This window comes from Cottoperca gobio, chromosome 13 (genome assembly GCF_900634415.1).
Source record: "Cottoperca gobio chromosome 13, fCotGob3.1, whole genome shotgun sequence".
Taxonomy (NCBI): domain Eukaryota; kingdom Metazoa; phylum Chordata; class Actinopteri; order Perciformes; family Bovichtidae; genus Cottoperca; species Cottoperca gobio.
Window position 1 is genome coordinate 7721940 of NC_041367.1, and position 16412 is coordinate 7738351.

General features: G+C 40.2%; 1 protein-coding gene across 1 annotated transcript in view; it reads left to right on the forward strand.

The window, feature by feature from the left end:
- grm5b (glutamate receptor, metabotropic 5b) overlaps positions 1-15701 on the forward strand; it is a 63604-nt gene extending 47903 nt beyond the window's left edge. The window contains exons 14-16 of the mRNA XM_029445895.1: positions 132-314; positions 1205-1371; positions 6046-15701. Coding sequence (XP_029301755.1) covers positions 132-314; positions 1205-1371; positions 6046-7192 — 1497 coding nt within the window. The 3' untranslated portion in view covers positions 7193-15701. The remainder of the gene's footprint in view (positions 1-131; positions 315-1204; positions 1372-6045) is intronic.
- Positions 15702-16412: the final 711 nt, after the last annotated feature.

A 16412-nucleotide genomic window follows, 5' to 3' on the forward strand; every position in this document is an offset into this window, starting at 1 on the left:
ACGCTAACGGTGTCTTCCTTTTGTTTTGTTTTCCTGATTTAGGCCAGAATACACAGAATGATTCAACAACAATACAGAAATGTATGAATATTTGCTTACGCTTTATCTCTGCCTCTATGTTTCTCTTCCAGACCCGCAACGTCCCAGCTAATTTCAACGAGGCTAAGTACATTGCCTTTACCATGTACACCACCTGTATTATCTGGCTGGCCTTCGTACCCATCTACTTTGGCTCCAACTACAAAATTATCACCATGTGCTTCAGTGTCAGCCTCAGTGCCACTGTGGCGCTGTGCTGCATGTTCGTACCCAAGGTAAGGCTGAAGCTAATATCCACAGTTACTACACGTCACTCATTCACTGCTTTGTCTCTGTAAATCGATGTATTTCTTCAGCCTCCCTCAACAAACCTCATTTAAATACCTTTTGTCTGATTGCTCGTTAGGTGTCCAAACTTCAAACAAACTGTGGTTGTAATTCTAAATCAGTACACAAGATAAATATGAAACGGCAGGTATTCATAGCAACGGTAATAATACTTTATGCTACATTAGCAGTTAACTCTCACTGTAGAAACACAAGTTATGACTTCAATAATACACCCTGAGGTTTTCTAATCTAATCTTGGACTCAGGAGAGGAATCACCATGATACGCCACGTGTATTTTTCAGTGTATAAATGTCATACTCCTCCTGCCACATGTCCCCATGTTGTGCATGCAGTACACTACAATTTGCTTTGGTGTGTGAATACTTTCATTTGATAATAAACCCCCTAAAAGTATTTGTTTCTTATTAACAGTGTGAGAGAAACCATGTCATTAGATTTGTAATGCACGGGCAGCACTCCCAGTAAACACCATGTCATTGAAAGTGAGCGTTCGAGTGTTTTTGAATGAATGATTAGAAACTTGAAATAGAATTTTCATTAACTGCACTGAAGTGCAAAAGTCTCAATTTAGAATATTATCACGTATCCGGTTTACTCCCACTACATCAGAATTGCAATCAATATAAACAATTAGCTGCGGCTTCTTCTGAGAATTGTCTTTTTATTAGAGCTGTACATTAAAATGACAGCCTCCACACATTTCCAAAAACAGATGCAGTGATGTAGCTCTGTCTGTACATCATTAAATTGAGTTGTTTTTTTTACTGTTTTGCTATACTTAAATAACATATATCTTGTTTTATTTCGCAACAGGTGTACATCATTCTAGCCAAACCAGAGCGTAACGTGCGCAGTGCCTTTACCACTAGCACAGTGGTGCGCATGCACGTGGGCGACGGCAAATCATCCTCAGCCGCCAGCCGTTCTTCTAGTCTGGTTAACCTGTGGAAACGCCGAGGCTCTACTGGAGAGAATCTCAGGTACATCTGTGTGTGTGTGTGTGTGTGTGTGTGTGTGTGTGTGTGTGTGTGTGTGTGTGGTTGTGTGTGTGTGTGTGTGTACACTAGAGGCTCATTGGCCAGGTTAATGCCAGGTTACTCCGCAGTTACAGTCCAAGGTTCCATTTCTGTAATGGCCCCACTCTTTAGACTATTTATGGTGTGTGTGTACGAGCTCTCTAAGAGATTGATTCTCTGAACTCCCCAGAGTCTGCTTGACTGGTCCTCTGACCCTAACATGAACTGCAGACAATTGCCTAATGGAGACACAGCAAAGCAAGAGAGAGGTGAGCTGAGGAAGGGAGGGTAAGGACAAAATTGGAAAGAGAAATCTGAATACAAAGAGAGGATGGAGGGAACGGACAGAGAAATGAAAAGCAGAAGTAATAGTAAACACAGAGGAGAAGAAAAAGGCTAAAGGAATAGTGCTAAAATGAGAGACATAATAGCTTTCACACCCAGCTGAAGGCCATCCTCAACCATCTACTGTGACAGGGAACCGATCAATGGACACAAAGGGAGTGACGCACAGCCACTCGCCCAGAATGAATAGGGAGAAAAAAGACAAGAACACATTTTCGTTTGTCAGCGCGTTTCTCGAGTTCACCCCGCTTAGCAAGCAAGATTTCAATCACGCTGTTATGAGAAATGTCAGGAGTTCTTCCATCTTGGTTCCTTTTTATTCCTCTCTTCCCTTCTCCATCTCTTTTGGTCCTATCTTCCCTTGTGGGTGGTGGTAATTGGCAGGGCTGTCTATCTCCTCAGTGCAGGGCTGGAAGCTGTTGCCTTTGAGATGCTGTCATTGTGCAGTCTGAACAGATGCAGGCAGACATGAAACCAGCGAAACAGGGGGGGGAAATAGAAGAAATATTTGACTGAACCAAATGTTTGAACTACTGCCTGGTTTTACCTTCACCAGATACTAAAATCCGCCTCAGAGCTGGATGCAGTATATGTAAGATACAAATCAATCAAGCAGTCCTTTAGTATGTGCAACATGTGTTCCTGTTCGTAGCATGTCTGGCTTGGGAAGACCGAGCTCCAAAGCCTTCTGTCAGAGACTCTTCCTCTGGAATCAAATGAGTAGATCACAGCACTGTGTATGTGTAGGTCCAGGTCGACATGTGCAGCATATGGATCAGTGTGGACATGCAGTGTGTGTGTGTGCGTGTGTGTGTGTGTGTGTGTGTGTGTGTGTGTGCGTATTACAGAGTGTGCGTGTGTGTCCCAAGAGGGACTTGAGTTATTTTCACCCCCAGCCATGATGGTGTGAGGTTTAATCAGAAGTTCCACTACAGATTAATCACACTAATTAACCTGACAAAAGGATGAGAGGAAGGAAAGTGGGGGGAGCCAGGGGACAGTGCTGTGACCGATGTGAAGCAGAGAAAAGTGGAGAAAATTGTAAGATGGAGGGTGAAATAGAGACAGAGGAAAAGAGAACCTGACAAAGACAAATGAAGAACATAGAGTCTGGAAAAAAATAGGACAGAAAACTAATTGTAGTGAAATTACTGGGCATATGAAGTCCAACTGCTTTTCTGTGATTCAGTCAAGGCTCCATTTAAATATGTTTTCATCTATTAAATGACATTACTCATGTAGGATAATACATAGGAACTAATGTAAAGCAGGGCACATTTATGTTACGTTGTTGCCATGTTTGTATTAGTTGCAGTGAATTTTGCCCTTATCCAAATGTACCACTAACAGGCTCGTAATACTAAATGACTAATAATGGATGCTTTTAGATTTCCTATAACATAATATACAAATTAACAGCCCTATGGAAGTATAATTTCACAATCTACAAAGTTCCTAATAACACTAAAATGACTTACTGAAGTAAGAAATGTCACATCTACATTATGAAATGTCATATATGTGAAGAACTCGCATTGTTCCTCAATAATAAAATAACTTCAATCAGAGCCAGCATCACTTATGATGCAGACACAGAGAACATCTGCAAACATTGTGATGTAACCATGGGAACATTCACCTGCTTCACATTAACTGAGCTTCATAAAACTGTGAGGGATTGTAACTCCTCCACCTCTTGTGTTGACCCGATACCTACAGCATTCTTTAAGCGGATATTCGACAGCATTTCAAGTCACGTCGTATATATTATAAACACGTCTCTCGGGCATCTTCCCAGACGTCTTCAAAACAGCCGTTATAAAACCCTTGCTAAAGAAACCTAACCTAGACAGTAATACGCTGACCAATTACAGGCCAATATCTAACCTTCCATTCATCACCAAAATACTAGAATAAACTCGGTCCAAATAAACTCCTTCCTTAAAGAAAACAACATTCTGGAGGAATTTCAATCAGGCTTCAGAGCATGCCACAGTACCGAAACTGCTCTGACTAAAATAATTAGTGACCTCAGACTAAACTCTGACACAAACAAGGTCTCAATTCTTATCCTGCTAGACCTGAGCGCAGCATTTGACACGATCGACCATGACATCCTAATTAATCGTCTAGTAAAACTTGTTGGTCTTTCTGACTGTGTATTAAACTGGTTCAGAACATATATCAAAGGGAGAAAGTATTTTGTGAGGATTGGAGATCATGTGTCAGAGAAGCATGATGCCCACTTTGGAGTTCCACAAGGGAGCTGCCTCGGTCCATTACTGTTCTCCCTATACATGCTACCACTGGGGGACATTATTAGAGAACACAATGTGTGCTTCCATAGCTACGCGGATGACACAAGACTGTACATCTCTGCTGAACCAAATGATACTGCAGCTGTTAACTCCATCACCACCTGTCTGTCAGCAATAAATAAATGGATGAGCAATAATTTCTTGAAATTAAATGAGAACAAAACTGAAATCCTACTAGTAGGTCCTGTAGCAAAAAGAGAGATGATGCTGAATAACATGGGGAAACTTACTCCTTAGATTAAACCTGAAGTCACAAGTCTTGGTGTTATCATAGACTCAGATCTAAGTTTTAAATCCCACATAAACAAGGTGACAAAATGCACTCTTTATCGGCCTTCCAAAAAAACAACGGAGAGACTTCAGCTCATCCAAAACGCTGCAGTGAGGCTGCTGACTAGAACCAAGAGGAGAGACCACATCAGTCCAGTGTTAGCCTCTCTACACTGGCTTCCAGTAACTTTTAGAATTGACTTCAAGGTCCTCCTTGTATACAAAGCCCTAAACGGAACCGCACCAAGTTACACTGCCAACTCTCTAATCAACTATGTGCCCCCAAGAACATTACGATCATCCACTACTGGTTTGTTAAATGTTCCCAGAAGCATCCAAAAGAAAATTGGGGATGCAGCCCTTTGCAATTATGCACCAAAGCTATGGAACACTTTACCTGCAGACATTAGGGAGGCAAGCTCGCTCAATATCTTCTAAAGTAAGCTAAAAACATATCTCTTTACTTTAGCCTTTTAATAGTGATATTTTATATCTCTTTACTTTAGCCTTTTAATGGTGATATTTTATATCTCTTTACTTTAGCCTTTTAATGGTGATATTTCATATATTTTTATCTTAGCCTTTTAATGATGAATTATTACTGGTTTAACATTTAATGTGTAAAGGTAACTAGGATACATTTTTAGAGTGTGTATTTTTGAAAAACTTGATCAAATAGACTGTTTTACCACGGGGAAAAAGAGGAAGTTTCTCTGATAAATGTGTTCACATGTTCTTTACACAATTAGTGAAAAAGTGAAAGATTAAAGAATATATTGGAGAAAAACTGGCTTTAACCGATAGATTTCATAAAACTTAACAAACAGGGGTTTGTTTATGAAGCGGGCTTTAACCAACGTTAAATGGTCAATACAGAGGTTGACACTGTAAACGTAAATAATGGGTAGCAAAGGGAGTAAACCAGTTGAAGGGCCACAGGGGCCCATTGTTGATCTCACACTTTCGAAATGTGGCCCTGATAGTTTAAAACATTTACAAGAATGGTGTGCCAATGTAATTTTATACTATTTTAATTCTATTTCATACTATTTTAATTCTGCTATTTTTATAATGGTACTTCAGACTCATTTACATCAGTCATTGTACATGACTGTGATTATTGTACTGTAAATGCTCTTATTCTGTCTAATCTTGTACTAATTTTTATGTTTTTGCTGTGAAGCAATTTGGGCTGCAATACTTGTATGAAAGGTGCTATATAAATAAAGCTTATTATTATTATTATTATTATTATTATTATTATTATTATTATTATTATTATTATTATCATTAATATTATTATATAATGTGATTCAAAAACAAATCCTCAGTAGAATATTAAACAAAACTCACCGTATATTTCATTTAAAAGAAAGTGTTAATAATGTTCAATATGTCAATGCCCACATCCAGCTGCCAGTCGACTCTGCAATAGGAAGAAGTGAAAGAAATGTTTAGAATATAATATTACATATTCATATTTATATTATAATATAAACTTTTTGCTGTTTCTAAACTGAAAATAACAGAATAAAAGTGTACCTTGTTATTTATATAATCTATCAGAAATGTAGTTTGTTGAAACAAAAACCAATTAAATGTATTTACAACCAATAAACTACTAATTAACAAAAGGTGGTAAATCTACCTCCAAGTTCTATAAACAACCCCTCTTTCTTTCCCTCTTCTCCTTCCTGCTCTCCAGCTCTAATGGTAAATCAGTGTCTTGGGCGCAGACGGAGCGCAGTGGCTCGCGCGGCAACCACCTGTGGCAACGGCTGTCCTTCCACATCAAGAAGAAGGAGAACAACCAGACTGCCGTCATCAAGCCCTTCTCCAAAACTTCAGAGGAGCGTTACTGTGGAGGGGGGGACCTGCCCCCACATATGCCTCTGCCCTCCCTCCCCTCCATGTCTTCCCTATCCATTCATCTGGACTCTGTCACGGACAAGACCCTGTATGAGCTCTCTGAAGCAGAGGAGCGCTACTCGGTCACATACCGGCCGCAGACGCCCTCGCCAATCAGCACGATCAGCCAGAGACTAGGGGCAGGTGTAGGGGAGGAGCACTCGATGGCTGGTATTCCAAACTACCCAAGCAGCATTTGCAGTGGCGTCAGTGGGGGTAGCGGCGGCAGCTGCGGCAGTGGCGGCAGTGGCGGCAGCGGTGGCAGCGGCTGCAGCGGCGGCAGCAGTTGCGGGCCTACCAGCAGTGGCTCTCTGATCGTGGGGAGCGACGGTCGTTTGATTATTGTGGACAATCACCCGGGACCGGTCCAGAGTTCACTGATGGATCAGATCAGCTGCGTGGTAAACCGCTTCACCGCCAACATCACCGAGCTCAACAGCATGATGTTGTCATCTTCTCCGACGCACTCACACTCGAACAAGCAGACACCTCCGTCTCCTCATCCCGCCGACCCATACCTGTTGCCCCGTGATGTCCCGATGGCCCCGACCCTCACCACCTATGCTGACGTCCAGCCGCTCCCACCTGCCGAGTCCAACTTGGTGGGCCGGAGTGGCTGTCTCATTCACTCTATTCCTCGTTCACCATACCCCCTGCCGCCTCCTCATGTCCAGACCTCCCCCTCTCTCTCCCCCATGCGAGGAGGCCTGATCACCTGCCTCAACAACTCCCCTCTGAGGAGGGGCGAGTTGGATGAGGAGCTTATTGCGTTGACTCCGCCTTCGCCTTTCCGCGATTCCCTGGCATCTAGTAGTGGCTCACTAATCTCAGAGACAGGTCTGTGTCTCCCCCCAGTCCCCTCCCATCCTCCCCCCTCTCCCCCTTCGCCCAGGTACAGTAGACTGACACTCAGAAACTACAGCCAGAGTTCATCCTCACTGTGAGGCAGAGATTACAAGTAAAGAAAACGCAGAATTGAAGAGGAGCACTCAAAAACAACACGTCGAAGTGAAGAGAATGGGAGGATGGAAAGATTGAAATCCATTCGTCTTTGCGTGGAGTGAAAACCTGAAGTAAGGGAGTCGTGGAGGGCTGGTTGGTGAAGACGCCAAGCTGCGGCAGTCTGCTGTGTTCGTGTTTACATGTTTGCATTGAGATGCAAGTATAAGAAGCTTGCCCACGTTGTATTTTCTTAGTGCAGTTTCTGAAAAGTGGGGCGAGAAGAACTGCAAAACGGGCCACTATGACTTTGAGGTGTTTTGGTGTCTGTGAAGTCAAAAATCATTGTCTAAAGCATAGACTGTATATAACAAGTGGACATAGCCGCCGTGATGTCACTCATTGGTTTGTGGACTAACGTTTTAAAGCCTGGAGTTCACAATTGACACAAGTGACTATATTTGGACGAGAGGTAGCTGGGGAGAGACATCACAAGGTAGCCACGCCCTAAAGCATACCCTGCTTTATCGTCTATTTTACCATAAATGTGACCATCACTTACAAAATGAACATCGCGCTGTAGTGAAGAAACCTAGCGACTGAGACCATTTAGAAGTAGGGTCATTTTCTCATGACTTTATATACAATCTAATTATTTTTGCATCCAGAGGAGTTACCCCCTGCTGGTCAATTGAAAGAATGCAGGTTTAAGGACGCTTCTGCATTGGCTTCAATTCTTTCAGACCCCAAAGGCTACATCCACTTGTCTTCTACAGTCTATGGTTTAGGACTAGGTGTCATATAGGCCTGGGTAGTGGCCTTAAGGTAACATGGCTATCAACTAATTAGAGATTGTGTGTGCGTGCGTGTGTGCGTGAGTATGTTTTTGCTTTTCTTAGTTAATGAGATGTAATGGCAATATGACAGCGAAGAGTATTGATGATGTAAGACTCCTTAAGCCTGTACGGACTAAACAGAGGCTATTTGCCAATACACACACACACACACACACACACACACACACACACACACACACACACACACACACACACACATAGGCGTGAGCACACACAAACACATACAATGAAAGGGAAAAACACTGTAAATAGCGAGGTTTTGGATTTTTCTTTGATGATAAAATCCAACATGCTTCTGACAAAAGTGCATTGTGTCAACATACCAGACCGTATGTTACGCTGAAGAATTTTCTCACAAGAGCATCTTTTTATTCATCCAGCTCTCCAATCTGTTCCCTCTACATAGCTTTATTTTCCTCAGTCCCTCTTTCTCCCGCTGCTTTCTTTTATCCCACCAGTATTTCAGTATTTTCTACTCTTCCAGTTTTTTTCTTCAGAAGTTTGAATGTATATTTTCTACATGATTCCTGAAGCAGTTGGGACCAAACCTTTTTGTACCTCTCTGTCTGTGACTCAAGAAAGAGGGAGAGGAGGGATTGATAAAACCAGGCCTTGTTTTACCATAAACATCTTAGTCATTAACTCTTGGATTATTGGCAGAAATCTGACCTCATAGTTTGTTGTTAGTGTGTGACATTTGACAAAGCATAACACAAGGCTAACTGTGATCCATGATCATGATAGTTTCTCTATTCAATCTGTCATCACGACACAAGAGTCGCACGTCAAAGACTGCTTCGAATGGGATTACTTGGAATCACAATAATCTCTTGTGTTAGTGGGCACGGGATTGAAGCTGGGAGACCTTCTACACAGGGTCATCTGTTGCACAGCTAAACATAACTTTTTGACTTCTCCACTCTTATCAGACAAAGAAGGGAAGAACAACAAAAGAGAGTCATATTGAATGGACGGACATGAGAGTGGCATTGATCTTCTCGTCTTACTCTCAGAAAAGAAAGGAAAATCAGTGATTTGCCAAAATGTCAATCTGTTGTTTTAAAAGTAAGGCCTCATGAGACTAACTCCAAATGTCGTACTTCCTGGATTGTGAAGTGAACGCAATCCAAGTGGTAATTACATTTTCTCAACAAACAAAAAAAAGATATTTGGCAATAGTAGTACAGTAGTACTGCGATGTCATACTCATATCAGTATGAGATGTTTTTACATCTTAAATAAAAAATTAATGTCTGTGTAGATGGGTGAACAGAACTAAACTTCGATAAGAGAGCAAAACCTTAAATATCTCATTTGGCTGTTTAAGATTAGAGTTGAAATGGTATGCCTTTAAAACGGAATATATTGTTCTTACATGTGCCAACACTTAGACAGATGTGTGTGAGTACCCAGAGTATTACTGGGAGATAAAATGTGCCGATGAATGCATTCACTAAGATGCTTTTGAGAAATGGGGCCCTGGCGTTGTGACAGCTCCTTCCACAGAGGAAACCCCTCAGCAAAGTAACAAAACAAGAGTCAGAAGGTTGTGATACACAAACACACACACATTTTATACGAGGAATGTTATCTACAGCGAAGCGTGGATTAGTATATCTGACTTAATTAAAGATAATTGGGACTGTTGGCATCACAACAACAATGAGTACTTGACAAAATGTTGCCTGTGTATTATTGTCCGTCATGATTGCCATGTTTTCTGCGGCACATGCATTCGTCTGCCGACCGCAGATGCGGTCCGTGGTCTGATTGCTTCTTGTGAGTGTAGTATTTCTGCTCTACAGTAGCCAGCAAGAACAAACTCAGACAAAGGGATTCTGTAAATAATAAGGGCATGCAAAGACAGTTCTGTTTTGTTTCAGATGAAAGTACATTTATTTACATATCAACAAAGGTGAAAAAAAAGACAAAAAAAAGAGATGTTTTTGAACTATGTTATAACATCATACAGTACCAATATGTGTTACGACTACAGAAACTGTGTTACTACTCTGAATGTGTGAGTGACCATTCCTATTCAAATGTCTTGTAATTCAACACTATAATAATAATTGATATTAACATGATTATTGTGCCAAAGGGGTTAGGGAGGATCTAGCTTACTAGCTTGTGGGTAAATAAATGGTTTCATAAAAAAAGTTCAAAAAATATAAATGTAAAACTGTTTCTATTGTTTTTGGATATTTTCTATATAAATATTCCACATTTTCCAGTGTTAAAGCAATATTAACCATGCGTATACAAAGGTGCACATCTGAAGGGTTTCCTAAATCATAAACGATGTTCTTTTTCATCCTGCTGTAATCTCTGGTGGACAATTCAGCAAGGAAGATGGCGGGTTGAAATGCCTCTTTATGTAATGAGAGGGATACAATCTAGTCATTTAAAGTTACAAAGAAGGTAAAAGTCCCTATTTTTTTTGCAATGTTATCCTCTTACTTTGCTTGTGATTCCTCTTCTTTCGCTGTGTGTTCCTGGTTCAGTCTCTGATCTTTAAGTCAGATTCCAACCCACTGATGACATAGCTGCTGTGTGAGATAGCTAAGAGGATGATTTGTGTGTGTGCCATTAATTGTTGCAAACTTTTTTTGTGAAGTGTGCCATTCAATTAAGATAAAAAGAAAACATGGTCTGGTTGTCCTCAAAGTAGCTGCAGTTTGTCTCGACAACTCAGAGCAAGACAATACAATTCTTCCTGGATCCAAAAATTGGGTGAAGTGGGTACGCACAATCAGCATCTCAGTTAATTGCACAGAGACTTTTGCTCATGAATGTTGACAGATAAAAGCATAAAACGAGAACCGTTGGTCATAATTGGTTCTTGTCTCAAAGTGCTGTCTGTGCATCGTTACCTCGACATCTACTTATCTAATTTTAATCATCGAGATCCTGACCTGTTGTCAGAAAATGAACCAGTGCTGTTGCTGAGATGTTATCGGTGAGGAGTTGTGCTTTGTGTGCTTCTGTCACCGGCAGTGTTAAAAACATGCAGACAGAGTAACAGGGAGCTTGCTTCAGCACTTCAGCTGCGTGTTATCAGCCCCCCTGGGTTGGTCTCGACAGTTGTGTGCTACCTCGGCAGAAAAAGACTGGATCAGTGCTTACATCTACTGCTGTCTTATTCTCTTTTAAGGGCTCAGTTCTGTGACATCTTTTATTCAAATCAAGTGGTCATTAAAAAGGATTTTGGTTGTAAAAGTACAGCAGGCCTATTATGAAATTACAGTTTGAAGTAGCAGAGAATCATGGCCTTACTATATATACTCACAGAACCACAGGGAGATAGAAATGTCATCTTTTGTAGCATTTTTGACAAAATAAGATTTCAGGCCCTGCATTTCAATCCAATCTTTTTAGTGATTTTTACACCTGGTGAACTTTCTAACATTTTTCGTGACAAATGCGTAGTAACCCTCTCGGTGTGGAAATAAAAACACGTTGCGGTAACAGGTGCAATGCAGACATTTAGCTTTCTGCACAAATACCATCGCTCCACATTGTTCTGTCACAAAAAGCTACCGCTCATATTAATCTGTGGTGATCTCAGTTATAGATATTTCCCCTCATATTCTCGCCAAAACACGATGATGGTGATGATGATGATGAGTGAAATCTTATGATCGCCAGGAAGATCATCTCCTGATACATATCTTCCCCAAATGCTGTTATTTTAGTAAATGCACTCTAAAGAATTGGATTGATAATCCCCTGCGCTCAGAAATACTTGTAATCCAGACATGCGCATCTGCTGATCGGAGGGAAAAAAAGACACAAGGTCGTTTAGTTTATACTTTGTGTACGAAAATCGGTCCTGGTTCAGAGCCAAATACGTGTAACCACGGGGCTGCTTCACATGCTTCCCTCCAATGCTATTTGTTTAAAGTGCAGTTTGAGCAAGCCTTGGTTTCAGGGCGCAGTATATAGTTTAGTTTTGGATTGCGGAAATGGGCATCTGTGAGCAGATTGGTGATGAACTGATGAGGGTTATTCAGCTTGATCAATCTGACTGGCAGTGCTGTGTGATGTGAGCAGCGTCTCCCACTGTCCTGCCTGATTATTTGTTTGATTTGCTCCAGAAAACAGAACTATGTTTACTGCGTAAACACCACAAAGACATACGGTTGAATATGCTGTCAGGGCAGGAGACGTTTGTCTCGTCAGCACTGTCGCAGGCTCTCGCGTAATTATTATGGATAATGATGAACTCCTTTTTGTGAGTGTAATTTAGTAGATATCACAAATAGTTTCTTACCTTTTTTAACAGCATTAATGGAATTAGTGAATCACAAGATGCTTATGTGAAGTAACAACACATGTGTTTTCCTGAACTGGGTATTGAAAGTCTTGTATACATTAAATCTGAGGTCAACCAGTCCCTTTTATTTGCTAAGCAGAAAATCCCTTCACATTTAATCCTGTTCTTTTTTTTGTTTTTCCTTGCACACTAATCAAAAGAAATCGATAAGCAAATCCTAACCATACACATCCATAAGCTTGTAAAAATGTATTATTTATTTATAGCAAAAGAAACTGGGAAGTATCACAAACCCGTATTGATAATCGAGGAACGTTACCCAGCCCTACTGTTCAGAATGCCACATTCTTTATTGGACGAATCCGGTTTAAAGAAACGTGTTGCCCCCGGGGGCTGACGGCTCGATGTCTTAAAAATCATCAACAGTCTTTTTGTAAGTTGTTCGGAAGCTGCTGATTTTGAATGTTGCTTTTCTATAAAGAAGTAAAGAGCACGTGTGTTTTGATATGAGGTTGTTTCCTCAGACAATAGAGTAAAGATGATTTTAGGGAGTCGGTGTAAGTTATATCGTGCAGAGGAGATGGAGTTGCGTAGTTAGATTTAGAAGTAAGAGAGGAGTTTGTGTGTGTATTTATTTGGCTTCAGGATTTATGAGAAAGTGGAATCATTTATTCTGCAGGTCTCTGTGTGTCTTTTATTGTTTTGCATTCAGAGCAGGCAGAATTTACAGTATTGTGTATTGATGGTTTGTGAAATATATTTAGCTTTTGTTTGGTTTTATTATAAGAGAATTAAACCAAACTGAGCTGAGATATTACACCATATAACACAGGTATCCTTGCAGGGCATGATGGGGGATCAAAGAAACATTTGTTTTCATATTCCTCATAGATCCTCTTGTTTGGATTATTACTATTAAACACAAACCCCATTAATACCCCTTGCTTTAAATTCTGATGAGATTGTATTTTCATTAGAGATATTAGGAGATGATTGTTGCCTAGAAGTGATGTTTACATTGTTAATGCTCACTTGAGATGATCAAGGTTATCATGTTTAATTAGTGACTTCTGTGGTTCTGACATTTTATAAGCTTGTAAGCAAACGTACATGTTTTGTGTTTTCCAGGAGCCGAAAACGAATTTAGTTTATTCGCGACAAAGGCAGCTCATCTGCATATAAATGAAGCCGCTGCGTTGTGTTCCAATCTCTTTACAAGCCGGGCTAATCAAAACCGTAATTCAACCGAACTCATTGGAGCGGCTAGTTCGGGCTTCGTTTTGATAAAAAAGAAAATTATGATGGGTTTCCATAAACATAATTAAAGGGAAGTGGGATGAGTTGAATTCCCTATAATGAGTATGTAGAATGTAATATATTTTTTCTATATTTATTTAGAAGTATTTATTCCCTCCAGGCAGAAAAGGACTATTACTGAAATTAAAATGTATGATAAATGTATTATACTTATTTATTTAAAAAAATAGCCGCATAGTGAGGATTGAATCCCCAGACTCCAGTGGTGTTTTATCACGCCGTTATTAACGTAAGCTCCACTCAGTGCCAAGTTTCTGTCATCTTTTTATTTCAAGTGCTACTGCATTTAATTGCTAAGGGTGGATGAACACTGCAGACGTTTGGTTAAACTGCAATTATATCGACATGACAAAAACAAGATGTTTGACGATGCCAAAATCTTGTAAATGTGATAAAGATGGCTTAAATTCATCATTTTCTCAATGAAGCCTTGTAGTGTTGATCCACCCTACTTTTAATGAACCTGTCTTCTTTAAAGCTTTGTTGTTGTTGTTTTTTGCTTTGTTTTTCTCTGATGTTCAGAATTGTAGAATGTAATTTGATGCTTTGTATTGGTGTGATGATGGAAGATGGTTTTATATTTGGATATTTGATTCTCTATTTAATATCAGCTTTGTGACATTTGAGAATATACTGTATGGCTCTAGCTGTTTGGAAAATACAGTATGTTTCTAAGTGGCTTTTTAGGGGGGGGGGGGGGGGGGTTGAAGACTTCAGGCAGATTTTATGTTCAATCACTGTTATTGCCCACAATTTAGCCATTACAGAATGGATCAGATGATTTTCTCCCAGGAAGGTTTGATAACCAGATCCAATCTGCATTCCACATGGTTTTGTCTCTGATTTTGGCGCCTCGTTCACAAGCTTTTTGGAGTCTCCCAACAGACCTGACGGTGAGAACAAGAGCAGTTCTGGCCAAATAGAGTTCTTCTCATCTACTAATTAATGAATCTTTATCTCCACACTCCAAATTGGCGATGCCTGTGGAGGCACCTCTTTGGGCTCATCCGTGGCCATTGGAAACAGCAAAGAGAAAAGAGAGGGGGCAGTGTTAACAACATGCTCCCTGTGCTTTTAATATAACTATACTTTTCTTTTAAATCAGAGAACACAAGAAAAGAGGAGCAAGGGTTCACATATGTGGATGTGTTTTATCTAACAATAGCAGTTGTTTTTGGAGCAATAAAAAGCACATTTAATAATAATATGATTACTAGCCAATAAGTCCACTTAATTATCTTCAATGAAATTCCCCTAAACATCAACTCTTGCACAATTGTGGGTACACCTATCCATAGATATATTCATATATATTAAATATGTTTTAATATTGCAAGGCAGGGAGTGCAGATGCATTAATGTGATCTGAGAAGAAGCAGAAGCCTGTGCAAAGGGAGAAACAGCGAGCACGAGAAGTTAGATGAGCATCAGGCAGCTCCAGCCTGCTGCTCATCCACACAACAGGAAGTAACTGTATCTGTGTTGGCTAAGGGAAGCACATGAAATACAATCTCTTCTTGAACAATTCTCCTCTCTGCAGAGACACTGTGCTACCACCGCATGTTGGCATTAACAGGTGGGTTTTTAAAAGTCACCATAGTTTGACTCACTGCAGTCAAGCACCCACACACCGAGCAGCAAGACAGAGCGAGAGCAGCCTTCTTGAAATGGAACAAAAGAAGTCACAGGGCATTCATTAACTCTAACTCACAGCTCTTCATGATAACATGGTTCTCTTCATGGTTTTTTTTCTTAGTGGGCTGTAACGCAACAATTCTGGGACCCTCCAGTCGCTGTGACCAGACAGCAGTGCTGTGCAGATGAGATATGGTGTGGTGTGGGGGGGGGACTAACACACAAACGAAAGGGTTTTGCTTTTTGATTCATTTTTTTTGCCGTTGATAAATCATTGTGTAAGTGTACTACAAAGTACCTTTGAATCATTATTGAAATCATTATTAAAAAAAACTATGATTGACCTTTTTGTCTTTTCCATCTTTTTAGTCGATCATTATTATAAGAAAGTCACAACAATTACAAACTAACATGCAGCATATAGAAGATGCGCTCTACCCATCTTTGACTTTGCTCACCTGGCTTTTAAACCTGAAAAAAGAACATCAGTTAATCTATACACAGACTGTATACAAAATAATACAGTATCATAAGTTATTTTACAGCATATTTATAGTAAATGGATTCTGAATATTGAGATTGAGACCTTATTAAGCATCCAATCCACATTAAATGTAATAAAAATGTATCAACATCATTCAAAATTGTTTCTGTTCAATTAGTTCCTCACAGAAAGGTTTCAGTTTTTTAATTTGAGAAGAACAAAGTACTAGTAGTAGCAGATATCCTGCAACAATGATGCATACATGGATCCATACAGTGTTTTCCCACAGCATCATTGAAGTACATATAAATAAATGATTGTCGTAACAATCGTGCAAAAATTAGAAAGTCTCTGTTGGTTTTATTTCTTCCAGTAGTTGGACAAACTCCCAGTTTTTCAGCCCACAATAAATAAACTCCGCAGTCGGTGAGTCTCTGACCTACATGTCGGGCCCAGTCAGTGTTACACACCTTGACAGCTGCTGTGATATTCACTCTCCTCCATCTCCTTCAGTGTCACAAGGACATAGTAGCCAGTATGACAAAGTGACACAGCTCCGCTATGAATCAGCCCCCAAAAAACATTTGATTTACCTGAATGCATACGGGTCAGTACCAGGAAATGTCTTTTTATTCTCTCTCCCCATCTCCTCGTGG